This window comes from Erithacus rubecula (genome assembly GCF_903797595.1).
Source record: "Erithacus rubecula genome assembly, contig: SUPER_Z_unloc_2, whole genome shotgun sequence".
Classification (NCBI taxonomy): Eukaryota; Metazoa; Chordata; class Aves; order Passeriformes; family Muscicapidae; genus Erithacus; species Erithacus rubecula.
This window is the reverse complement of record NW_027635860.1, coordinates 7624279-7650463: the sequence shown is the minus strand read 5'-3', so window position 1 is coordinate 7650463 and position 26185 is coordinate 7624279. Positions and strand designations below refer to the sequence as shown.

Sequence of the window (26185 nt, the reverse complement as noted above, 5' to 3'; positions counted from 1 at the left end):
CCATCTCTTACTCTCCTCCTTCCACCTCACACCACAGAATTGTTTACTAGTTTTAGTGCAGAGCTGGTAAGTATTGCCAGAGTTTAAGCTCACTCAAATGTTCTCAAGATGGACTGTTGTCTTGATTTTTAGGTAATGATCATCTGTGAACACACTGAAACAAGATGCTTAAAGATTTTTTAAATTCATTTATTACCTGTGCACAAGAGAAGTAGCTACCAATAGAAACTCAAAAGCTATACAGTATTTTTTTACCTGGTGGTTAAAAGTAATTAAGAGTATCACATGACCATGAATAAAAGTAATTTCTCCAATTACAAATCAGAATACATGTTAAAATCTCAGTGGAACAAGCCAAATAGCCATAGAAGCAATTCCAGAGCAGAAGGCCATGGCTCTTTAATTTGGACAATGACAAAAGTAATTTACAGTTAATCTGTGAATATTGAGATAATGTTATAATGCAGGTTTCTGTACAGTTAAATGTAAAGAGACAACCAGAACAGTAATTCTAGTATACTTTAACTGAAGTTGCTTAAGCACTTTTTCTCAGATAGTTGCCAAAGGTCTTGGGCAATTCTACACCAAATTCAAGTCCTCTGACTTTTTTTCCTGGATTTTTTTTTTGTTTGCTTTTGTTTTGTTTTGGGGGTTTTTTTGTGGGGTTTTTGTTGGTTTTTATTGGTTTTTTTGTTTGGGTTTTTTTTTGTTGTTTGTTTTTCTTTACTTACAATTTCACTCTTATGTTGTGTAACTCTCTAAAAATGAGCTGTCTCTGTTGTATATATTGTGTTCATACTTTATATAAATTAAAGCAAAAGATGGTAAATTGCTCAAGTGGTAAAAATCCTCCAGCATTTTGCTAGTCAAAAAAAAAATAACATGCCAAAATCACAATAAGCAGTATTGGTACCTGCAGCTTCAATTAATTTGTTTCCTTTTTAATGTGTAATCTACATAAATTACTACTGAAGGATACTGTTTAAGTAGCAAATAAATTGGCCATTTGTAGGTCAGACAAAACTTGTTTATCCAACTGTGAAAGCTGATATTGTTTCAAACAAATCACAGATAATGCTGAACAAAATAACTGATGCACTCAAGAGTGAAAATACATTGAATCCCACTGTCTGAAGAAAACTATTGCACTCCACCTTCAAATGCATCAGACTGATTTTAGTTATAACAAGACAATCCCAAGAGTCAGAATGAAATAAAGCAATTTGAAAGATTAAAGAGCTGTTATCAAAAATAAATTACATTTTTTCAAGTTAAACACTGCTATGAAGGCTGAGAGGCAAGCAGCCTTTCAATAGCTGCATTGATGTCTCCTCCTGTTGCTATTAGTGCTTGTAAATTTGCTTCACGGTTCAGAAAGCCCATTGCGCTCAGCTGTTCCAGTTGTTGCTGAAATCGAACTTCTGGATTTTGTAACTGCTAAGAACAAAATTTCAAGCTATAAAAGCGTAATATATATTTAGCAAAAGACACAATTTAAACATAGGTGGGTTCCACACCACTCTGTCTTTTCTAATTTTTGACTATACCTTTTTCCCAAAAATATATTCAGACAAATTCAATTAGCAATTGAAGAAATATTTTTTTAACAAGTCAGGACCATCGAATTATCTACACTTATGTAACATTCCTGAGCTCCATGAAAAACTGACAGGGGAGGATTCAAATTAAACTGGGCACATGTATGTCCCATCAACAGTTTCTCAAAAATATGCATATAGGTGTTTTTTAAAAAACAGATTTGAACCTAGCAGTGTGGAACAGCAAAGATTATGTTGTCAGCAGTCTTGAACATCACAGGCTTTATTTCTCCTCATTATAAAGATCACCTCTTTTATAACACTCCAAAGTATTTGTTGACTAAAATTACCAAAATCCTGGTTGTTAAAAAACTTCAGTCTAAGGCAAACTATTAGCTGTACTTTATAGAAGATACTGTTCACACAAACACATGGCAAAATTCTGCTTTGTCTCAATGGTATGACCTTCAGAGGCATGTTTTTAATCAGGATAGAGGATATTTTTTCAGTATTTACTTGCACAGCTGCAATAGCACTTTTAAGCCTCCTCTACTGACCTTTGACTAGAAGCATCCAGTGGGCTTTCCCCTCAAGTATCTGCCTTCTTTTCAGTGTTTTACAATTAAGAATAGAAGTTAAAATATCTGGAATATAATGATGTACTTTACCTGAGCATTTGCACCAGCAAGTGCCTGCAACATCTGGTGGACAAACTGCTGGTGACCAGGTTCAGCAGTTCCTGAAGCTGGACTTGTATTTTCAGTGGAAACAGAACTAGGTACAGTGGACGCTGTAGGAGCGCCGCTGCTTCCCACTCCACCCAAACCAGGATTAAATCTGTATAAATTACAGAAAAATAAATACACCACTTGAATAATAAAAACTAGTTTGTCTCTTCTCATTAATTAGTGGGTACAAATTCTGTCAAAGAGATGATAACATTTGAGTAAAGTAGTGAGAAAAAGATTAGTTATCACTGTTTATTATTGCACAGCAGACAAATGCGACAGATTCTAAAACAAGTTCAGTAATACTAAAAAAGGCATGAGGATGAATTTTTAATAAAGACTGTACAAATCTCTAAATCTAAAAAGAATGAACAACACAAGGGAAGACTTCCTGTCCAAATTTGTAAGATCAATTCTTACCCTGGTATAAGCCCCGGTGCTTCTGTTGCTAATGTCTGCAAGCCCTGCTGAATCTGTAGCAGAGCCTGCATTGCTCTGGGGTTTGACATAGCTGATAATGTGTCAGGATTCTGCATCTAAGAGAAGGAGAGAAACTCTTCATCAATGCAGATGTTCCAAGCTAGTTTTTATTGCTAGATATCTTATAGAATCTAACATAATTTCAGAACTTGGCTTCCGATTTTGTAATTGAATATTACACTAAATCCTTCAGTTATTTTTTTCTTCTGTAAGAAAACTTTCATAGAAGCTGATCAGTGAATTCTCTAGATGTAGAAAAAGCCTTTCTAATGAGAATTATACAAGGATAAGTACTTTTCATTACATATCTCAATCTTTCAAGCCCACAAGACTGTGTTAGTTCATTATTCTAGAATTAGTCTCCTATATCATAAAACTGGTAAGCAACAACGCTGAACTTGATGAAACTTGACCGATAAGTACCTAAGTACTAAGTTCCTTTTTCCTAGCTAATTTCAGACCACAGCAATTTGATTGTGACTATTTGTACGTATCTTCTTATCTGTAGTGCTCTTACAGTTGAAATGTAAACAAACACATTGCAAAATATACCAGTAAGCATATGTATACTATTCAAGGATTCTCAGTTTACTGTGACTTCAATTACAAGTTGGCTTTCACATCATCAAATAATTTAGAAGGCAAATCCCTTTCATTTCTGAAATGAAACATCCAAACCCCCCATTATTTTAGACACAAACTCAAAACTAGCAGCTTATGCTCACCTTTGCATAAAGATGCAACAGGTAAGTGAAAAGTAATATTTCAGTTATAAATGACCCAGTTTTGGTAATCAGGCCAAAGAGCAGATAGGCTTACTAATCTTAGCAGCTTTCCCCTGGCAACTAGATCAGATTACTTTTGCTAAAAAAACAGATTTGATTCATGCAGAAATCACAGATAAAGGTGAAACTTCATCTGGTGCAGAGCGGAAAAGCACAATAGGACATAAAGAACTCTGATCTGAGTGCCTAAAAACACTTTGAAAGAGCACTTAATATTCTCCATTCATCTCTTGGACTTTTACCTTCATGATAGCTAAAAGTCAACAAATAACTAAATGTATAGTAGATGGGAAAGATTATTCAAATTTAAAGAGGTAAATATTTTGAGGTTTCCAAAAAAATCTCCTGCAATTACTTTATGAAAGTATTTAAATCATAACTTACTGTCTGATATTTGAAGCTGTCTTACATAAATGGTGGCCCAACAATTCTTAAAGCACTCAGGTGACCTGGATCTCATCTCTATTACTGTTATATTAATGCCAGTAGTCATTATCCCCTAGTTCTGCTGGGCAATTGCCCTTAATTGCAGATTCCATGTTTCTGCCTCCCAATCCCATAATATAAACACAGGTAAATAGGCAAGAAAACACAAGTTGAAGAAATACCAGCATTCTGAGAATATTCACATATCCACTTCACCCCTCACCTGCTAATGCTGTTAATTATCTAACATTAGACAATGAATACAACAAAGAACTATTTCTGCAGATAAATTCCAAGGTGATAATAACAGAAGATACACAAAGGAAACAGATATGATTCCTACTGTGCCTCCATTAATTACCAATTGCTCGCAGATTTCAAAACATAAATGTGGTACTAGCTCCTGAGATACTACTGAGTCATTACAAAGCAGTGGCAACAGGAAACACCACATTCATGTAGTTCAAACAAAATAAACAGTATCTTCTAAACACTGAACATGCTACTGCAGTGTATTTGCTCATTATTTTACTCATAAAACCTCCTGTGTGCAGTCAGATCTTGGCAATGCATGTTTACACTGATTTGCAAGGACTGCCTAATTACAGAACACATGCAGTGGATTAGCTTTTCAATTCCTACAAAAATCTTACTTCTATTTAGGGAACACAGTACTACTACACACTGTGGCAATTAAAACCAAGCAGATACCTGGGCAAACACAATATTGGTATAAGCAGAAGAGAATGGTAGAGCAATCTTTCCAGGAAAAACTTTAGAACCTGCTTCTTTTAAATTAGCTAATGGCTTAGGTCTTTCAAGACATGCTCAAATATTTAAGGCAGGTTTGAAGAGGCATGAGAAAAGCATGCTGAAAGTTTAACTAGTAGTGTGAGAAGTACTACCATTTTAATTTGTGAAACAAAGAGGTGGCTTCTGGCTGGTGTGCAGTAGGAGCATTTATTCCTTCTAAGCCAGAACAAATACTAGTGGTTGTGCAAGTCATAGGCAACAGTCAGATTTAACTTTTGAAAGAGATGGAGATATTAGCAAGAATATTATCAAGGGACAATCTAACTTAGTATCTAAAGCTATTGAGACTATATTACAGAACCTAGCTATAAGCCAAATCAAAGACAGGCACCAGTTTACTAAAAATATTGCTCATTGACTTGAAGACCTTTATTAAGAGCTAATATCTCATCTTACTTGCTGAAGAAAAGTTGGAAGTTGTTGTCTCATTTGTTCCTGAAGTTGAGGATTTCCAACAAATAAAGGATTATTCAACATCATCTATAGGACAAAAATATTTAACTTCAAAGATCAAGCAGTAAAAACCACTAGAGGTTTTAAAACAACTACTGATAATATAGTAATAGTCTATGAAAATTACCTCACAGAATAATAATCATCTATTCCTTTTTCACCAAAACTTTCTGGGGGTGTTTGTCTTTTTCGTTTGTTTCACTTTTGCTTTGTTGGGTTTTTTTATCTTGTAAGTGAAAGGATTTCCAGATACAAATGAGGCAGTATTGCCAAGTATTACAAGAAAATCCTTTTCTGTTCAGCCTTCCTCTACAAATCTAAGTAACAGCTTTGCTGTAAATATCACCTGAAGTCAAGGTTATTTCCAAGTGAGTATTTAACACAGGATAGATAACATTTTTTCAATCTCAGTTCAGAATTTGACTTTCAATATTACCACTTTAAATAGAAAATGAAAGCAGTTCTACAACGCCATTTATAAAACAGCATCTCCATTTCTACAGTGAGCACAGGTCACAAATGAGAAGTTAAAACCACAGTCATATCTAGATATGGCACCAAGTCCCCTCCCTTCATTTTTCCCAGACTAGTGGAGGTATTTATTTACTATTACCTCTATCTTAACTTATAACCAAAGCACTTGTTTTGTCTGTTTCTAATGCTGGATCACAAGTTTAGGCTGTACAAAACATACACAATCCCACAAGTTATTTTAGAAGTGTGTTAGGTATGATATCCGATTACAAATTGAAGAAACTCACTGCAACAAACTGTTGAAAGCAAACAGGTAATAATTTCAGTGAGTTAGGAATTAACATTAAAAACTAGCCCATTTGCTAAAGACAGTTGTTGATCTTTCAGGTTTTGTCTTTTTTTACTTTAATACACACAATATATTACTACACCAAATGCAATTTACCTGTACTGCAAGATCAGGATTCTGGCTTAATGACTGCATCATGCTTCTCATGTAGGGTGCAGACAACATATTCTGCATAAGTTGTGGGTTTTCTGTTATCTGCTGTAATAAGCTCTGCATTCCTGGTGTGTTGAACATGCCAGCTTAAAGAAAAGTTAAAGGGCACTTTAGTAAACATCCTGACTACCATTAGAGTGATTACCTAAAGCCAGAATATAACAGCTTGGTTTTAATGAGTTTAGGACCCTGAAATTTACCTCAGTGTGGTTCTGCTTATACAGACACATCCACACTAGAAGACAGACATTGTACCCAAGACACTCTCCATCAACTATCCACATCATTAGCTGTTTTCCCATAACAGAAAAATATACTACAATTAATCTACAAATTTGTTACCTTTGTTATTTTATGGCAGTATGTAAGTATTATTACCCAGATTATTTTTCTTTTTTTTATTTTTCCTATTTTTCTTCAGAGGATTTTGATAACAGTAAAATGTTCTACAAAAGTAAATAGCAATAAAAACTGAATCAAAAACTCTCTTCCTAATGAAAGAATCATTTCAGCAAGTTTGCAAGTATGTGCAAATACAAACAGTTGCAGTAACAAACACACCTCCAAGCCCAGGTCCCAAATTTGGTCCAGTTGAGTTCTGTCCCGTAGTGCCAGAAGAGCTATTTTCAGCATTACTGCTGCCACTGCTCTCACCACTAGTGCCGGTATTTGTTGTGGAAGTCTGTGAGCTGGACTGAGGAGCCCACGGATTTGGTAGAGGATCTCTATTTTCTGTTCGAGACGGTTGATTATCCCCTCCTGCTGATGCATTGCTTACTAAAGAAGCAAACGGGTTACCTCCAAACTACAAAGGAAAGCAAACACTTATCTACAGATTTCTAAATCATACTTTACAATCAACATTCATGGTTTTTAATCAATTATGCTCACCATTCTATAGTAATTAAATGTAAATAGTGTGACAAAAAATTAACACTGAGAGATACTAGGACCCCCCAAAAAATTACATCACATTTGTTTTTGAAAGTAGTGTTGTTACTGCACTGTATTTTGATCACAGTAAAATTGTGTATTGCATACTGATTTCTGACTCTAAAGTCTTTTATTCCTCTCAGTTAAAATTTACTAAACACACCTTAAGAGGATTTTACTGGACCTCCAAATCTTAAGGCAATGAATTAAGGGAATTAAAAATTAAGTAAAAAACAAATCTATTAACTTTAAAATAGCTTCTCAATCACACAAAGTGATAGCTGTATTTCTCCAGACTCAGAGGAACATAGGATTTTTAAAGCTTTTACTTCTCAAGAGTAAAAGGCTACATAGCAACTTCAAGTTTTACAAATTGTTTTGTCAAGTAAACATCTGGAAATTTAAATTACTTAAATAATTTTATTTAAAAAGCCAAGCATTTCCTTCCTGTGCAATTTGTGATCTTTTCTCACCTGCTCCTGCGCTGCGTTCAGTATTGGCTCCTGAATGTCTGTGTACATGCGTCGCAAGGCATTGTATCCCCCTGGTATACTTTCAAGGTTGCTCAAGGCTCGGTCCTGGTTTCGCATCATTTCCTGCATCATTGCAGGGTTTCTAGCAAGTTCTAGGGTCTAGAGAAGTGGAACGTTTAATCTGTATTAATAAGAAATCCATTCTAAAATAAAAACGTCAGCATTTGGCAATATCTCAGTTATCCCTGTCTAACCCAGTTTAAAATTATGATTAAAGCTGAATCAATCTGTCAGCTCAGTGTTAGTCAACATAATTCAGTAGCCAGCATTCCACCATAATTCTTACTATTTCTAACATCACTACAGCAGGCAGCCTATAGTATGAAATTTAAAAATAAATACATGCAATTTCAAAAGCATCTATTAATCTCTTCAGGTTTTGATATGTTTTGCCATTCAACATATCTTGTTTGTCTTTTAATTTTAAAAGCATTTAGAAGTACCCACAGTGAGATACAATGAAAATATGCAGTATTTTGGTGAATTACTACTTCTGGTAAAATCACTGGCTAGACAACAGGTTTCAAGGCCAGACAACTACATCCAGTTCCAGTCTCAGAAAACATTACTACAGTATTCAATGACTTGCAAAAACTATGCTGCAGATTTTCTGAAGTATCAGTCTATTTTGGACATTAACAGTGAGAAATATTGACACTGATTATCTATGGCAACCTTTTATGGATTTTGAATAAGACTAAATACTCCAAGATTGTTTACACACTCCACTAAGCACATCTGATTCCTGCTCTGCTTCTTACAGTAACACCAGAATCACAAGTAATGAACCAATAGATCTTTTTACATACCTGTCTCATTATATCTGGATTATTCAGCATGTGACTGATTTCTGGATTTCTCTGTATCAGTTGCTGCATTTGAGGGTTAGCCATAATTAACTGCCTCATCAGGTCAGGATTTGAAAGCATGCTCTGAACAAACGGGTTCTCCATTATCTGAACCATCATTTCTGGGTTGGACATAAGTTGTCGTTGCATCTGACTCTGCAATTCTGAGAAGTTTGAAGTACTTAAGCCCAGGCTACTCAGGCCGGCCAAACCTCCAAGGCCACCTTTAACAGGAAGAAAAAAATATGACTGACTATACTTCCAATCACATCCAGATTCTTTCTAAATACAAGAAACTTGAACATATCTCATACTTCAAAATAACTAAAATTAATGGAAAGTCTCATCTTTTGCAAGGCTGTTTAGGAGTTATTCACAAAGACTTCACTCTTAAATAACAAGACATGTAACTAAAAATCCCACAAACTTTATTCTTAAATAAGATTTGTTACAATTCTAACAATCTTTCGTCTCATTTTCCAAAGCCAAGATACAATAAATGTTTGAGTTTGGGGGCTGTAGGTCTGATGTCCCATCCCCTCCAGCAACACTTAACAATCACATATGTAATGATCATTTATCTGTCTCCTCTTGGTTAGACTGTAACCATAAGAGAACTCCCAATATGAGTAATTATTCTAATTAAAAGCAGATCCTGTGTTCCTCTTGGTAGTAGTGCATTAAGAGCTAATTATGTTTTGAATTTTTGTGCTTTTCTGAACCCAAATAAAAAATTTCAGAAGGTACTAGAGAGAGCGAAGAATCATTTAAACCTAAGAAATCATCTGCTCACTATAATCCACTTTTCCAATTCTATCTCTTCCCACTCCCAAAATCAAAAAAAAAAAGACAAAACAGAACAAAATAAAATTCCAACACAGCTATGGAAATAGGGTATAATTTTTAAGCCAATTGACTGCAGCCTCCTCATACACAGAAGTGGAGACTCATCATACTATCAGACATGAAACCGGAGAAATATTTAATTATAAGATTAGCAGCAATTTTATTGCTTTTATTGCTGATCATGGCTTCATGTTACAGGTCTGAACTTCTGTGATTCACCTGTATTCAGATAACAGGAATTCAGATGCACTTTTAAGAAGTTCAAGGATACTGGAAAGAATTTCATTACCCATAGTGCCAAAATAAAACATCAGTAGCACCTTACCACTGAAGAATGCAAAACAAATCTGACAAAACAAATTGTGATAAAAACACTCGCACAGTTTATCCAAGGAGGTGATGGATGCTCCATCTCTGGAAGCATTCAAGGTCAGGTTGGATGGGGCTCTGAGCAACTTACCTAGTTAAAGATGTCCCAGCTAATTGCACAGAGGTTGGACTAGATCATCTTTAAAGGTATTGCTTCCAACCCAAACCATTTTGTGATTCTATATAGAACTAATGAAACAACTCTGCCTTCTACAGACGGCTCAACATATCAGTTTGTTGACTGATGCATTTGTCTGGGATTTGCTTTTCAGATTCTGTCTACATTGTAACAATGACCTGAATCTAAGAGAAGATACCCACCGTGTTACCTAACAAATATTCTTACCCAAGCCAAAGGGATTACTATTTGTTGATGCTGGTGTTGAGGTGCTACTGCTCGATGTTGATGTGGTGGCAGTACTCCCAGTGGTATTTGCCTGTTGAGTTGGATGGTCTTGTGATCTAGAAAAGCAATTTTAAAACTTTATAGAGTGTAACATGTTACTTTAGGAGTGCCATTAAATGTAGCTATAGTACTATATTTGAGAATCCTAAATTATATTTTGATTCTTGGTCAAAATCCAGTTATGCCCAGATGGCTTCCTGTAATAAATCTTTCTCAGACACCTATCATGTCAACACCTTTTACGAACAGTAGTTTCAAATAGTAAAAAAACATACAGGTATCACTACAGTCATTACTACCTTCTCATATGCTTGCAAATGAATTACTTTCTCTGTCCTCATCTTGCTTTAAGGATCCATATCTTCTTTCGCTATGCTCACATACTATTGGTAACACACCCACACACCATGAAGAAATAAAGCCTGACAAATTTAATGCAGAATTTATTTCATGCCACATCTCTAATAGGATGCTTTATTGAATGTGAAATTTAGATAATTCAAAGACAAATCTCAGACTATCAATAACTTTTAAGACTTTAAGAAAAGGCTGATAATGAAATAACATGAAGCTAAAGCCAGCATAATTTAGCACAGACAGTATACACTACCCAGACTGTGTACTCACCACACCCTTCTACTGCAGGCAGAAAGACAGATGTCACCATGTAGTAAAAGAGATTAAGGAACCCAGCTTGAATAAAGCTAACCTAGCCTCTCTGTTCTAGAGAAAAGAAACTACTTTGAAATCCAAATCAATTCTCCACTTCCAATTCTCATTCAACAATCAATAAATGCTTGCATTTGCATTACTACAGAATAAAATAATAAAACTATGAATTGAGACTTCACAAAAAGATTTGAGAATTTGTCAGTACACTAGACTCCATACTTCAGTTCATCTTGTAAACTTTCTCCTACAACATAACTCTGCACTTGCTCCACTTAAGCAAATGTCAGGAAAAAAATCCCAACCATAAAAAAACAAATCAGAAAGATGGCTTAAATGCAGGGATTCTCCTGAGATTTCTATGAATTCTTTAATTTCATTATCAGCAACTGCAAACTTTGAACACAAAATTACTCTAAATAGCAAAGAAGCTGTAATTAGAATAAGAAAGATTATAGACTGCATACTGATCATGATTCTACCAAATAGAGGCATTTGGTTTTATTTCACCTAGAAAACACACACAGCTTTCCTCCATAAGCAAAAGAAAAATAATAAGCCTAAAATCCTATTTGTATTTTCAACTGAGAAACTATTTTGAGAAGCAATTATGCTGCCTCAGGTAACAAACATGAAAGACAAAAAAAGTGTGACAGAAAAGTAGATGATACAAACGCAGTTCAACAGTGCTCCCATGCAAATAGGGGCATATTCTCTGATAATAATGGTACATGTGAGTGTCAAGCCTGTTAGCCTCCAGTCTTTCCAACAATATTCCTATCAAGTGCATATGGTCTTTTATACCCATTTTGACATTATGTTTCTTTCCAGAACTTGTGAACAAATGATACCTGTTGACCTAGAACTCTATTCAGAAATTCAATGTATCACTGCCCACTGCTTATCACTCACTCCTACTGCGACATAGTAGAAAATAGGCTACAAGATTTCACTGAAGGTCTGTGGCATTCTGGAAAATCTAGCGCACCAAAAAAGTAATGTTTTTTTTAACAAGGAGTGGCTGGTATATATGAAGATTCCTATTCTGAAATTACAAACCTAACATAGCCTAGGGAAAAAAAATTACCTTCTAGTTTTAGAAAAGAACTTTTACTTATTCAGATACATAGCAGCAACAGTAACAGCAAGAGTCAACAGGAAAGTAAATGGCATAAAAACAAATCAATCTTGATACTTGTGGCCAAAATTCAGCACATTCCAGGCTACACTGGTAAGGTCTAAATCTTACCTTCTGAGACAAGCATAAAATATAGACATTTTAGCATGAACACTACTGAGATATTTCAGGACTACTTTCTCAGAGGTGGATTTTCATTCTCTCCAGCAGGTTTTAGTATGTTTTTAGTTTATTCAAGCAAAGCCAGTGAGTGAAAACTTTAATGCATCATTTCAAGACAGCATAGATACATGCCAAGGATCATACTTCATTTTCCCAGACATGATAAAAGCATTCTGCAGATAGTAGAAATACTCTCTTCTAAAATGATTCAAAAAAAATGAGACACTACTGAAGACATGGAGTGCAATTCTGGTAAGACAGATGCAGGAACACCAAAAATTCCCCAGAAGCCACACATTTGACATTTTTGTTCCTGGGAGTTCCTCTGCTCAGAGGTAAAGCGCAAAAAGGTCCAAGGGGTTGGCAGTGGCATTTCAGTATGTGTAGCTATAATATGTCCAAACTACAAACCCTCTGAAGACTGTGCAAGTCAAAAGCATCCTCCTAATACTACTTGTGATGCCCCTCTGTCACACTCAAGACTGCAGACAAAAAAGAAAAAAAAAAGCAACACCAAAATACTCATTCAGATGCACAAAGACCAGAACCCCAGTATTACCTAATACTGTATTCAAGACTGGTATGGCTTGTATCAGCCTGAATTTCAGGCAGAGGAGGCACAGGGCAGGAATGAGACACCTCTGACACTATAAACATGTATTTTGGCTCCAGGACAGAGAACATAATACTTCCAGCACATGAATATAGAACTGAAGGTATCCATTTCAAAAAGTACCTACATTTACTGCTGATGCTACTAATTCCAACAAGAATTTGTATTTAACGCTAATGTTACTAGCCAGTGTTTTTGTCTTGGTAAGGCCTAGAAAGGGAAAGTCTATTGCTGCTCTCTCCTACACCTCATGCTCTTTCCTTCAATATATGACATTTTCACATGAGAGGGGATCCCACCACAAACAGAAAAGACCTAAGTAGAACCAGAGCAAAACCACTGGAACTCAAAAAGAATGAACACGTTATTGACTAATATCAAACTGCTTTTGAAGGATCTATTACTTTACTTGTTGGAAGGATTTTTGGGCATTCCACAGAATGTGCATACACCATAGCTAACTGATACAACTTTCTAACCATAATTTCAATGCTTCTTCACCAAAAGAAAAAAAAAATAAAACCAAACAAAACACCTAAACCAAACTAAACCAGAGGAAAAAAAAAAAAAAAAAAAAAAAGAATCCCAAAACACCTTAAAATCTGAATTCTATTTAGACAGATAACTTCATTACACTAAAGCAGTTCTCAAAAATTTTCTTCCCTTTTCTCACTAAAACAGAGAGTCTTTATTCATTGTGTTGGTAAAACAAATAAAGAAAATTAACTGCAGAGAAAAAAAATGAAAGATTCACAGCAGATTTTGATGTGTGGAAAGAAAATCTGCATAGCATACATTAATGGACAGTAAGAGATGATATCTAACAACTATAAAGACAAAACAGAACTAGAACTGAAAAAAAAATATATATAAAAAAAACCACAACCAAAATAAAAAAGCAAACTACATGTATTTAGAAACATAAACAAAGTAGAATACAAGACAAATGAAAAAAACCACTGTAATTTCCTAATTTCACTGTTTTCCTGCACCAGCTGTAACTAAGGAGCCGATTAAGGTGACTTAGTCAAATCTAGTTTTGCCCAATAGAAAGTTATTAATAATACAGACTACTTTTACTTCTCTAGAGGTAAACAGAAGACCACTAAGGTTACCTGTTCTGTGTTTTGATAACCAGGTGAACAGTGAGTCCATCATGAATTCCATGCTGCATCAAAGTATCTTGATCTTTCAAAATTTTTCCAGCAAATATCAGCACAAGCTGATCAGTGTGGGACTTGAAACGCTTAGAGATTTCTTCCTTGAACTAAACAACAACAAAAAAAAAAACATTTATGTAATTAAATATTGAACTGCAATTTTAAAAAGTAATTTAAGAACAATCTGGTTTTTTATATACTTGCTATATTATCTCACTTGTACTGGATATTCTGTATTTCACAAACTAGAAATACTTTTGTTTCCTGAACTTCTTTTTGTCCATAGGAAGACAGGAAGTATTGCCATTTAGAAAAGAAAATCTGAAGAATTTCACATCTGGATCATTAGTTATATAAGTAATGAGAAAAAAAAATCTGAATTCAGACTACTGTGACTTCCATCAGACATGCATCCATGATATAAAAACATGCTAGTATATACAGTACTTAAACACACCCATATGTATACACATGGTAAAGAATGCATACAATTATGTACTACATACAAATGTGAACACCACTGAAGCCATCCATTGCTGAAGGACTGATGACACAATGTCACAAAGAGGATAAATCTGTCTAGACTTTTGCTGGAACTGAGTATAGTATAGTCTCTCCCTAGATGTATTTTTGCTGCCTTCCTTCCATGTGTCAAAAGCAGCACTCCTTTCCACACAAACAAAACTTGTACCTTAGGTGGCTCTGCTTTTCTCATTTAATGCATGACACAGTTACATGAAATGCAGTTGCAGCCCAGGGCACGGTGAATAAACACATTTTTCATTTCATTTTCAAGCCATTACCATACAAGACCTCTTACTAAAGAGGCTGCTTGGTAAGTGTTAACTGTCAAAAACATCTTAAATAACAGATTAGCTTCACACTTTTTTTTCCTTTTTTTTTTTTTTTTTTTTTTTTCCTGAGGAAGAGAATCATCTACACATACAGAAAACAGAATCCTAAAAACATTGCTGAAAAGGAATATAAAGATCATCTAGTTCAACTCCTCTGCCAAGGGCAGGGACACCTTTCATTAGATCCACTCTAGCTTTCTGTGATGGGGCATTCACAGCTTCTGGACCTGTACCAGTGTCATCACCAGTAAAGAATTTCTTCCTAATATGAAAGAGGGTAAAGTGATTACTCTCATATCATCACTCCACGCCCTGGTAAAAAGTCCCTCACCATCTTTCATGTAGTCTCTTTTGGCCACTGAAAGGCTGCTCTAAGGTCTCCCTGGAGCCTTCTCCAGGATGAACAAAAGTCTCTCAGCCTGTCTTCACAGCACATGTACTCCAGCCCTCCAATTGTCTTGGTGGCCTTCTCCTGGCTCACTTCAACAGGTTTGTGTCCTCCTGTGCTGGGATCCTCAGAGCAGGATGCAGCACTCCAGGTGGAGTCTCACATAGCAGAGCATAGAACATAGCAGAGGAGCAGAATCTCCCTTGTTGCCCTGCTGGCCATGCTGCTTTCATATGCAGCCTGGGATACAATCAACTTTCTGGGCTGTGAAAACATTGCTGGGCATGTCCAGCTGCTCATCCACCAGCACTCCCAAGTCCTTTTCCTAAGGGCTGCTCTCAATCCACCCTGCCTGCATTTGTATTTGGGATTGCCCAAAACAAGTGTAGGATCTTGCACTTGGTTTTGTTGAACTTCATGAGGCTCACATGAGCCCACCTCTCAAGCCTGTTGAGGATGGCAGTCCTTTCCTCCAGCACCTCATTCAAACGACACTGACTGGCACAGGTTGTTAGGATGCACTCAACCCCACTGTCTGTTACTGAAAAAGATGTTAAATAGTGCTTATCCGTGTACTGATCCCTGAGGACACTACTCATCACTGGTTTCCACTTGGACAATGAGCTATTCACCACAACCCTTTAAATTTGTTATTCACTGAGTAGTCCATTTGTCAAAAACATGTCTCTCCAGTTTACAGACAAGTCACGTAGCACAGTGTCCAAGACTCTACATATGTGCAGGGAGATGATGTCACTCACTTTTTCCTGATCCACCACGACTGCAACCCTACCATCACCAACCATCAATTTTGCCCTTAGTGAAGCTGTATTGACTATCACCAATGTTCTCCTAACCTTCCATGTTCCTTAGCATAATTTCCAGGAGTTCTGTTCCATGATCCTACCAGGCACTGAGGTAAGACTGACCAGCCTGTAGTTCCCCAGAATTTCCCTTTCCAAAAATATATGGATGTTCTGTTTCACTTTTTCCAGTCTGAGGGAACTTCCATGGGGAACAGCCACAATTTCTCAAACACAATAGTGGCTTAGCTATTTCCTCACCCAGGTCCCTCAAGGCCATGGATGTATCTAACCAGATCCCATGGGTCTTGAATCTGATCTTCTGCAGAGGATGGTTCTTCATTCTCCCAACCCCTGCTTTCACCAACTTGGGAAATGTGGCAGGAGCACTTTGCCAGTGAAGGCAACAGGCTGGGGATTGGACAGTTGAGCCACTGTACTGTGTACCATTTGTTTCTCTTGCATTTTACTCCTCTCTCCCTCTCATTCATTACTATCCTTGTTGCAATTATTATTCCTGTTGTTATTTTAAACATTAAACTGTTCCTATATCAATTCAAGAGTTTTACTTTTTTCTTCTGATTCTCTTCCCCATTTCATTAGGCAGGAGAGAAATAAGGAAGCAGTTGCATGATAATTGCTGGCTGGGTTTAAACCATGGCAGGTTATGATGACGGAAATTAATGCATATTCAAGCAGTTCTAAAAAAAATCATTTTGCTGTTGTTTAGGTCTCCAGTTTGCACAACATAACCAAATAACAGTATCAATAAATTACAGTTAAAACACTTCATCCACTGGGAATACCAAAAGCAGAAGGTTTTCAGCGTCACTGGCTGGAAATGATGAACACTTCTGCCCAATTCTCCTACTGCAGTGACTCATCCTTTTAATTATCATGTAACAATATAACCAACAATATCAGCTCATTTGCTTTATTGCCCTAAAATATAACTTTTTTTTTCATCGTAATAATACTATGCTTTGTGGTATTACAAAGGTGTTCAGTCATATCAGGGCATAAGAAAGGACTCAAAGTTGTGAAAATAATGTTTCAACAAACTTGATACCTGGTATATTCATGGAAACTAGTTCACTGCTGGTAACTGAATATTGTAAAAATAATGTAAAATCATGTTAATTTTTTATGAATATTAGAAAAATATGTGGAGAGAAACACACAGTGGGAATCACACTAAAACACTGGACTAATGCCAAGACAGAGGCCTTGCTTTCCGAGGGAGAAAAGCAAAAAGCATTCTTAACCAGAGTGAGTCGATTCAAGGTTGACCATATGTACCATACACAATAATTCAAAAGCTTCTGATGACTCATTTTATGACATCAAAACCAGCAACTGTAATAATCTTCGTATCCACTCACAAGACAAAGTGTTTCAAAAATGTAATAAGAAGAAAACAAATAAATAAAAAAATACTTTTCCAAATTCCCCCAACCTCAGCTTAGTAAGTCATATTTAAAAATTAAATTACAGTAACAACCTGGAAGAGGTCTTGAGCAATTAGCATCCAAGTCCCATTGAAAGTAAGAGAAAACAGGCCCCTAAAATGCAATTACTTTGAAAATATTAAGGTACAATTGTATCTAGATGACTGCTAAAAAAAGTAAGGTTGCTGACCCCAAATGAAACTCTGTTTTGAACAAAAGAGAATGACATGGATACAAATGTTTGTACACAGAGGGCTGACCTGCAGTTTTCATTCCCAGCAGTCCCTCAAAAGTTCTACTACAAAGAGAGATTTTGAAACACCATTACCTTGCTTGGCATTGCTGTTTCAAAACACACCCAAAATACTTAAATTGTATTTCCTAACAACATACACAGTTAAGCATATTGACTGGATTGCAGTCTGTCTTACACCCACACTGAGCAGTCTCAGAAGCAAACTTTGATGAGTTCCAGCTTTCTTTTATACGACAGAATTAATGGTTACAGGTCATCTTGACCCAAGAAGTAAGGAACCAAACACACTCATGACCACAGCTGATAGCTGTGGTTTCCTTTTGTGATGAATCAGGACCTGGTCATGTCACGACTGACTAAAAGTGTGTCAGTAAAAACAGGGTTTCATGGCACAACTCTAGGACACTATACAGGAAGGAAGACAAGGATTCATCATTTCAAGCAGGAATATAAACACTTTTGGCCCACAACAGATAAAGCATAGCTAGAAAAAAACCACATAAAATAAGGCTTCTATGTGAGAGTAGTACTCTGTCTTTCAAGTCTCAATGGAGTTACTATGTTACAGTGGCTTCGCCAATGACCCATGCTAGTTTCACAAAAAAGTATTTCCTCAGACATCTGCAACAAAATCAAACTCTCAAAAAAACCCCCACAAAGTCAGATTCTTGAGGAGCTTAAAAGGCTAGCAGCCCATGAAGAGTAAACTGCAGTAGTGCACAGAAGTGTAAAGGGCTCAAGTTCTAGCCATTTCTACTCCTTCAGGGGGTTCTTCAGCAAGCCACTGCACTTCTCCAAGCCTTTGGAGAAGCAATGCTTCTCCATAAAAGCACTTGGCAACCTACTATGTACCTGATCACTGGCAAAGCAACACAAACCGAAAACTCCTTTTTGAATGAGCAAGCCAGGACATGGTTAATTTTTGCAAAGCCAGGAGAGACATGGCCAGGACCCAGAGGTTACTCTATACCACCTCTTGTCATTGACAGCAGCTGGGGAAATGGAACCTCTTCCAGGGAGAAGGGGTTCCTTCTGGTCAAGAAAACATGGTGGAGGAAGATGTCCCTTATTTTGTCTGTTATCAAGAGTTTTTTTCCTTGTGAATCATTGACTTCGATTTTCTTGCACCCTCTGCATTAGTATTGTTGCTGTTAATATTTGTTTTCTTATCTCACTGCTGTTTCCAGTAAATTGTTCTTATCTCGACCTGTGATCTTGACCTTTTGTGCTTCCAACTCTCCTCTCCAGCATGCCTTGGCTTGACTGACAACTTGAGAAGAGTGAAAAGAGAAAAAAGCTTTGTAAGTTACAGGACACTAAGATTCAACTCAACCCATTGATGTTTTTGTGCCATGTAAAAAGGGAAAATGCTTCAACATTTTCATCTTGAAAACTCTCAACTGTATTATACAACTCTTAAGAATTTATACAACATTCAACATTACTTAGCAAACAAAAAAAGCACTGGCTCAGGGGGGACTAGGAAAGGAAAATGTGGCAGAGAGATGAAGTGATAGTGTGGTTTGGAAAGCCTCAGTGGGGTCATCGAGTTAGGGAGTAACAATCCTAAAAAACAACAGCACCGTTTAGCCAAAGAGTCAAAATCAGTGTGTTACCAAGATTATTCTTGCACTTAATATAAAAGACAACACCATATCAACTACTAAGAGGAAAACTAACTCTATCCCAGTCAAAGATGAATACCATGTCACCATGTATTAAATTCTTAAGATTTTACCCTAACTTTACTCCCAGACAATGACCTTTTTTAAAGAGACAAAGTTTATAGTAACTAGACTGAAACATTGACTGGTTTTAAAACTCTTTACATGACACCTTTACCATAGCTAATTATTCATTAAGGTTTATATACTGTTGGCATTTAGCAAACAAACTCACAATACAAATGCAGCCCCTATTTGACATAGATAACATTTAAAAAAATATTTTTAAAAACAAAAATTAATGTCTTACAATTATGCAGAAAATTATCTACACAAAAGACACTTTACATACTACTTAAATAGATTTTATTTTACCCTGTCTGCCAGCTGTTTATCAAAAAACACTTTTTGAGTACCATGGTCATATAACTGATACCTTTGAGCTACATCTAACTAAGCCAAATAGTCAAGAAAGTCAATATACTTTTATTTTTGAAGGTTTTTCTATCACATAACCACCTACCATTGCTCTAAAACAATTCTGATATCGCAAAATGAGGGGAAAAAAATCCAAGGTTAAGAAACATGTAATCAGAGTGTATCATGAGGCAGACTCTGTAAAGAATCATATAGATATGTCACAATGCACTGAGACACCAGACAATAGAAAACCTGACACTAAATGCTTTGTGTATTCAAGTGCCTCGAGACACCTGAAAAACAATAGAAACCTGTTGTGACCCTCTGAATCACAAGAGAATCACAATCCTGGAAACAAAGAACATATTGGACTCCATTATATAGTTTCAAGCTATTTTGTTTGTATCATTCAGTAATCCCTGCATTACAGAAAAATAGTGAAACAGAACTGGATCATGTTAAAAGAACTGTTTTTATAAAGTAAAGTTTCTTAAAAAGTAAAACATTACATAAAATAATAAAAGCATATGCAAGCCAGGAAAGATGCTCCACTACCAAATTACCCAAGCTTGAACAATTTAACATTTACATCTGTGTGATCTTGATAAAGCAGAAGATTACCAATTTGGGACTGAGAGAACCAGACACAAAAATAAAAGTGTGGACTTATGGATCTAAAGTTTCAACCATAAATAGTACAGACAATTTAATAAAAAAATTTAGAAGCTTTCCACTCAACAAAAACCAATCTCAACACAATGGATACATTTACCCTTAATTTTATGTAACTCAGGAGTTTTATCTGTAATTTAGTCTAGTGCAGAAAGTACATTTGTATTCACCTACTTTAAAAAACACACTAGAAGCTGTTAAATATGCTGTTAATGAAAACCATATTCCATACTGAAGAGATAGTCTATTTAAAGGTTGAAGCCAAATAAAAATGGGGGAAAAAACAAACCCAAAACCTGCAAAAGGATCTAATCTGTTTTCTGTGGAACTAAACTCAGTTTCATTAACTCTTCCTGATGGACATTGCTCCAAAATTTTCATATAGTCAAAGGACTAACAATCACTCTTTGCAAGAACTTCAAGTTTCTGAAATTATTAGCACAGATTTACTGTATCCACTGTTAGTTGGTGCAGCAGTTAATACCACACAGCTAAGCATGTTACTCTGCTTCAGAGTTGCAATACTCACAGAATGGACAACTCAGTATCTTTCAGCGTGCTACATACACGCAGACAGTAAGTCTGGACCAATTACAATAAACTCATGAATACTTCAAATACTTCAAAAAACACACGGCACTAAAACAGCACCAAGAAGTAACAGCAAGCTTCAACTCTTCTGGAACTCCCTTATCCTAAATGAAGAAGGTTAAAAATCTGTTTTTCATGTAAATGGTTCCAACACCTCAACACTCAAACAATTCACTAAAACATGACGGTGTAAGTTGCTCCTAAAATGAGCACACTCTTTTTCTTCATATAGAGGCTTTACCAAACACATTAAGACAACTCTGCTAAACCAGAAATTGCAAAGACTGCAACTCTGCCATGAACTTCAGAAAATATCTGAAAGAAAAAAAACACAGGACAAGAGAGTTTTAGTGAGCCAGAGTATCACCACTGCCAGCTAAAGTCAACAAGTTTATAGTTATTTATCTTCTACCCACCATGAATTCATTAAGTCTCTGCTCTGAGCAAGACCAGCATCATACCCAGTCAAGAATACAAATATTTGGTCTGAACCAAGTTGTGCTCAGCACAATCAAATAGTTCTCAGAGAATAAAAGATAGACAGCAGTTGCAATCAACTGACCACCCAGACTGGCTTTCTATTTAGTTTATTTTTCATACCATTCTGCATACTCAGTGTTCTAACTGCACAATACAGGAACACAGCAACAAATCTACTCTGCTGAAGTCTTCCAATACAGGAAAAAATCTTGACAGAAAAGTTCCAGATCTGGTTTGCAATAATGGAGCAACATATAAAATAATTTTTTTTAGCCCTAAATTTGGCCCTGAATTTTGTGATGACACAAAATATTTTCCTAGAAAATCTAGATTCATGCTCTACCAGTATTCTGAAACAGCTGTAAAAAAAATAACTCAATTACTTAAGTTCTAATGTTTGCCACAGAAATATATGAGGGAGTTTCTTCTGCTGCGTTGCTTTTCGGTTTGTTTGGGTTTTTTTTTTTTTTTAATCTACAAGTTACTGGCCTACCTATCTCAACTGCACAAACCACTTGCTGATACAGATGTGCAACTTGCCTGGTATTTGAGATTAACCTATTTTCAAGGCTGGCTCTACAAACATTCCATCTACTGTTAATGCCTACTATCAACAGCTCATTTTCACAGTTTTAGAGAAAATGCCAATAATTCTCACACTACAGGGACAGTGCATTTTTTAGTGCCATTGCACTGCCTGGGACTTCAATTCAATGACCAACCCAGCAGGGCAATCTTATTTCACAGGAATTACAACTGCAGATCTAATATTTTAACAACAGTTCCAAGAGAGACTATACTCAGAGTTTAAGATATCTGTAGACAACAGACACATCTGAAGCTGTGTTGTCTGTTAATTCCCTAAACTTGGATGACTATTTTCAGTAAAAATTCATGCTTTTGACAAGCTGTACAACTATTTCAGTTTATGACAACTGTTTATTTGAAAACTTGGCAGCTCCATCCATATTCTGAAACAAACTTGTTAAAGTCAAATATATTACAAAATTCACAGCTAAAGTAAATCTGTTTATCATTTCGAAAGGACCTAAACTAGCTGACTGCTTTTCAGAACAAACACAATCCTCAGGTTAGATTCAGTTTATGAATCTCTCTTTTGAAATATCCTAACAAAACAAAAGCCCCAAAACTGCAAAGACTTTTACAAACACTGCATTGATGCTGCTCACAAATCTATGGAGAACAGAGAAGTGAAAAGCACCCCTTTCAGACTGAGATTGCTGGGAAAGCAGTGGACAACATTAAAAAGCAAACACAGTCATTTCACTTCTGAGAGAAATGCCTAGATCAAGCCTGCAGAGAGAGTAGCTCACAGCACACAACGACACAGCTGCCAAAAGACTAGAGAAGACAAGAGAGCAGCTTCAATGCATTGGTAGCTGGAGAAAACCTCAATGAAACACAGTCTGGGACACTTCTAGCCCAAATGCAAAAAACCCCACAAAACCAAACTGAATCTAGATTAGACATAAGGACAAAAAATTAAAGAAATAGTAGCATTTTCTCTGTTCAGGTGAAACAAAAATCTCACAGTCAAGCTGAAGTGCTAGTACAACATTTGAAATTTCAGAGCCTTTACTTCATCCTCTTCTTCAGTCTTCTTCAGCACACACTTAAGGACTAATATCAAGATCTGCATCTAGACATTAGCGATGCTTTCACACATGTAATCTTTTTATGATAAGGTGTTGCAATACTAACAACACCCAAAAAAATTGTGGAATAGCACGAAGTTGCCACATTTAGAGTCATTTCAAGGAGAAAACTGGGAAATCCTATGGAAAATGAAAGAAGAAGTTCTGAATCTAGTGATGTCCACATCCTTTACAAGCAGGAGACTCTGCAATTTACATTTTGATAGCATCTTTTCTATGATTTGTTGCTTTCTAATTTAAATAAATAAAGTTGCAGCCAACATTTGCAAAGCAAATCTTTTACAAAGCCAGAAGACTCACAGGAAACAGTGTCAATGAATCAGCAGGTGTCACTAGCTTGAGACAAGAGGCACTTGGGGCACAGACTTTCATATGAAGGCACAAAGCCCCTAATAACTTGGTTATCTGACAGTAGTGCTAAGAACCATATCCATAATTAGCACATTTAAGTGCAGGAGACTGCAAATTTTACAAGTACACTACAAGGCTATGACTTCCTGAAGCTGAAGGCCTACTTGCTGTTTTTACAGACCATGTTAGATCAAAATAACCACTGGAAATACAGAGATACAAGTGACTGCATATGTTTTCTATAGTCATGTTAGCCAGTCAGTGAGACAACTACCACCAATCAGCTCGACAGGACAACTCACAGCTAGAAAATGAGAAAAAAGGCTTTGACATGGCCTAATTGTGGCCTTCCAATAGCTGAAGAGAACTTACAGGAAAGATGAGGCAGGACTGTTTGCAAGAACATGTGCTGACAGGACAAGGGGCAATAGCTTCAAACTGAAAGAGAGTAGGTTTAGATTAGCAATTACAAAAAATATCTCTACTGTGGGGGTGGAGAGGCACTGGAACAGGCTGCCCAGAGAAGCTGTGGATGGCCCATCCCTGGAAGTGTTCAAGGCCAGGCTGGATGGGGCTTTGAGCAACACAGTCTGGGTGAAAGGTGTCCCTGCCTATAACACGGACGCTGGAACTGGAAGATTTCGAACGTCTCCCTCCAACCCAAACCATTCCATGACTCAATGACTTCACGAATGAGCTACATCTACCTTCCGAGCCGGCCCTCTGCAGTGCAACAGAGAGAGGCAAGTCGGTGAGGTCGGTACGAGGCTTTCGGTTTGTCTCTCCTCTACCCCCGCTAGCCTCAGATGCCAGCAGCTCCCGGGCCGTCACCGGCGCTGCCGGCCGAGCAGAAGCTGCTTTGTCACCGGGACGGTGACTCCGCTCCGCCGCGGCCCCAGCGCGGCCCCCTCCGCCTGCTCCACCGCCCCTCACCTGCCGGATGCTGCTGGTCTCGGAAACGGCGAACTCCTCCTTCTCCTTGGGAGTCTTCACCGTGACTTTGATGATCCGCGGCTCAGAGGCACCGGCGGAGTCGCGGCTAGGGGAGCCAGGGGAGCCCCCCGCGGGCCCCTCCGCTCTGTCCGACATTGCCGTGTGCGGGCGAGGCGAGGCGGGGCAGGACCGGGCAGGGCAGGGCAGGGCGAGACCGGGCAGGGCAGCACAGGGGGCCTGGCCGGCGGCTCCCGGCGGCTGCAGCCGAGCGCTCACCGCGCGCCCGCGACACCGGAAACGGCCCGGCCCGGCCGCCGCGCGCCGTGATGACGCAGAGCAACGGGGAAGTTACTAGAAAGGGGCACCGCCCGTGCGCGCGGCCGGGCGCGCTCGTCCCCGCGAGGCCGCGCCCCGAGCCGCGTGACTCGGGCGGGGCCGCGCCGCTCTGGGCCCCGGGCCCTGCCCTCGGGCAGCGCTGCGGGCGGACAGGGCGGGCCCAGCTGTCCTCGGTGTGAAAGGAGAGAGACGGCGCAGACCGGCAGCTACTGGAGAGGCTCCAGCAAAGGGTCACAAAGACTTTTGGGGTTTGGAGCTTCTCTCGTATGAAGAAGGACTGCGGGAGCTGGGCCTGTTTAGTCTGGAGAAGAGTGAGAGGGGATTCATCAATACATAAAAATATCTCAAAGGGTGGATGCCAAGATCATGGTGCCAGACTCCTCAGTAGTGCCCACTGACAGATCGAGGAGCAATTGCCATCAACTAAAACACGGGAAATTCCACTTTACCGTGGAGAAGAGCTTTACGGCGAGGCGGCAGAGCCTGGAACAGGCTGCCCGGGCAGGTCGCGCTCTCTCCCTCTGGAGACGTTCAGAGCCTGTCCGGACGCGTTCCTGTGTGACCTGCTCCAGGTGATCCTGCCTTGCCAGAGGGCTTGGACTGAATGATGATCTCCAGAGGCCTCTTCCAACCCTAGCAGTTCTGCTACTCTGTGATTTTAGTTCTTAGTCATTTTACTACATGTGCTTGAACCACTTAGTTAAGGTGGTTAGAAGTGTTACTTACTTCAGCGGTACACCATTAGTGATACTAAGGTGGTATTGTATTAGATCAAGCCGTGTCAACAAACTTTATCAGACTTTCACTGTGACAGGATCTAAGGGAACGGCCTGGAGTCACGTCAGGGATTTGTTTTTTGCCCAGAGGTTGGTCTGGCCCTGGAGCAGGCTCACCAGGGATGTGCACTTTTTGCTGTCACTCACACCTGTTTTTTCTGATGTCTTTGGGGTGATTTTTGTTGAGTGACATAAAACTGCCCAGTTGCAACAGCTCCTCACCTGCTGGGCCAGGACATTCCACCCCCACAGGCAGCACAAGCCACAGGAAAGCTTAATAATTATTGTCAGATGCAAGGGATACATGGTTTGGGTTTTCAGTAAACCCATGCAATTTTTCCTTCTGGTGTTGGCCATGCAACTGTGGTTTTTCTGGAGCTCTAGTCCATAAGACGGGAGGTGTTACAAAGAAACACCTGTAGTGAGATGTTTGGTGTTGGAAGATGCAAGAAAACTAACTTGACATCGTTTGTGGACCTACATCAATGAAATAATTCAGTATCTGTTGCTTTTAAGTTACTTGACCCTAGCTAAAGAGTAATAAGTACCTGACATTGACTATTTTAAAGGTATTCCTAGGGTAAAGTTCTATAGCTGGAAGTCACATATTCTTCAAAATTGGACCAAAAAAACCTTATTCACAAATTAAATTTCCATTACC

At 37.9% G+C, this 26185-nt stretch overlaps 1 protein-coding gene across 7 annotated transcripts; it reads right to left on the bottom strand.

Annotated features, from left to right (window-relative positions):
- Positions 1–650: 650 nt before the first annotated feature.
- UBQLN1 (ubiquilin 1) lies at positions 651–24741 on the bottom strand. Of its 7 annotated transcripts, none has more exons than XM_079331026.1 (12): positions 24413–24741; positions 23852–23917; positions 13832–13983; positions 10075–10190; positions 8475–8737; positions 7606–7764; positions 6761–7004; positions 6143–6285; positions 5167–5250; positions 2687–2802; positions 2207–2375; positions 651–1437 (listed from the first exon to the last, which is right to left on the bottom strand). In XM_079331026.1, exons 1-12 carry the CDS (start codon positions 24566–24568, stop codon positions 1282–1284), a joined length of 1824 nt encoding a protein of 607 aa, XP_079187152.1. In that variant the 5' UTR covers positions 24569–24741; the 3' UTR covers positions 651–1281. The 7 variants fall into 7 exon arrangements, with proteins under 7 accessions (XP_079187152.1, XP_079187146.1, XP_079187147.1 ...); XM_079331020.1 differs by having other exon boundaries at positions 651–1434; positions 24413–24663; XM_079331021.1 differs by lacking the exon at positions 23852–23917 and having other exon boundaries at positions 24413–24731.
- Positions 24742–26185: the final 1444 nt, after the last annotated feature.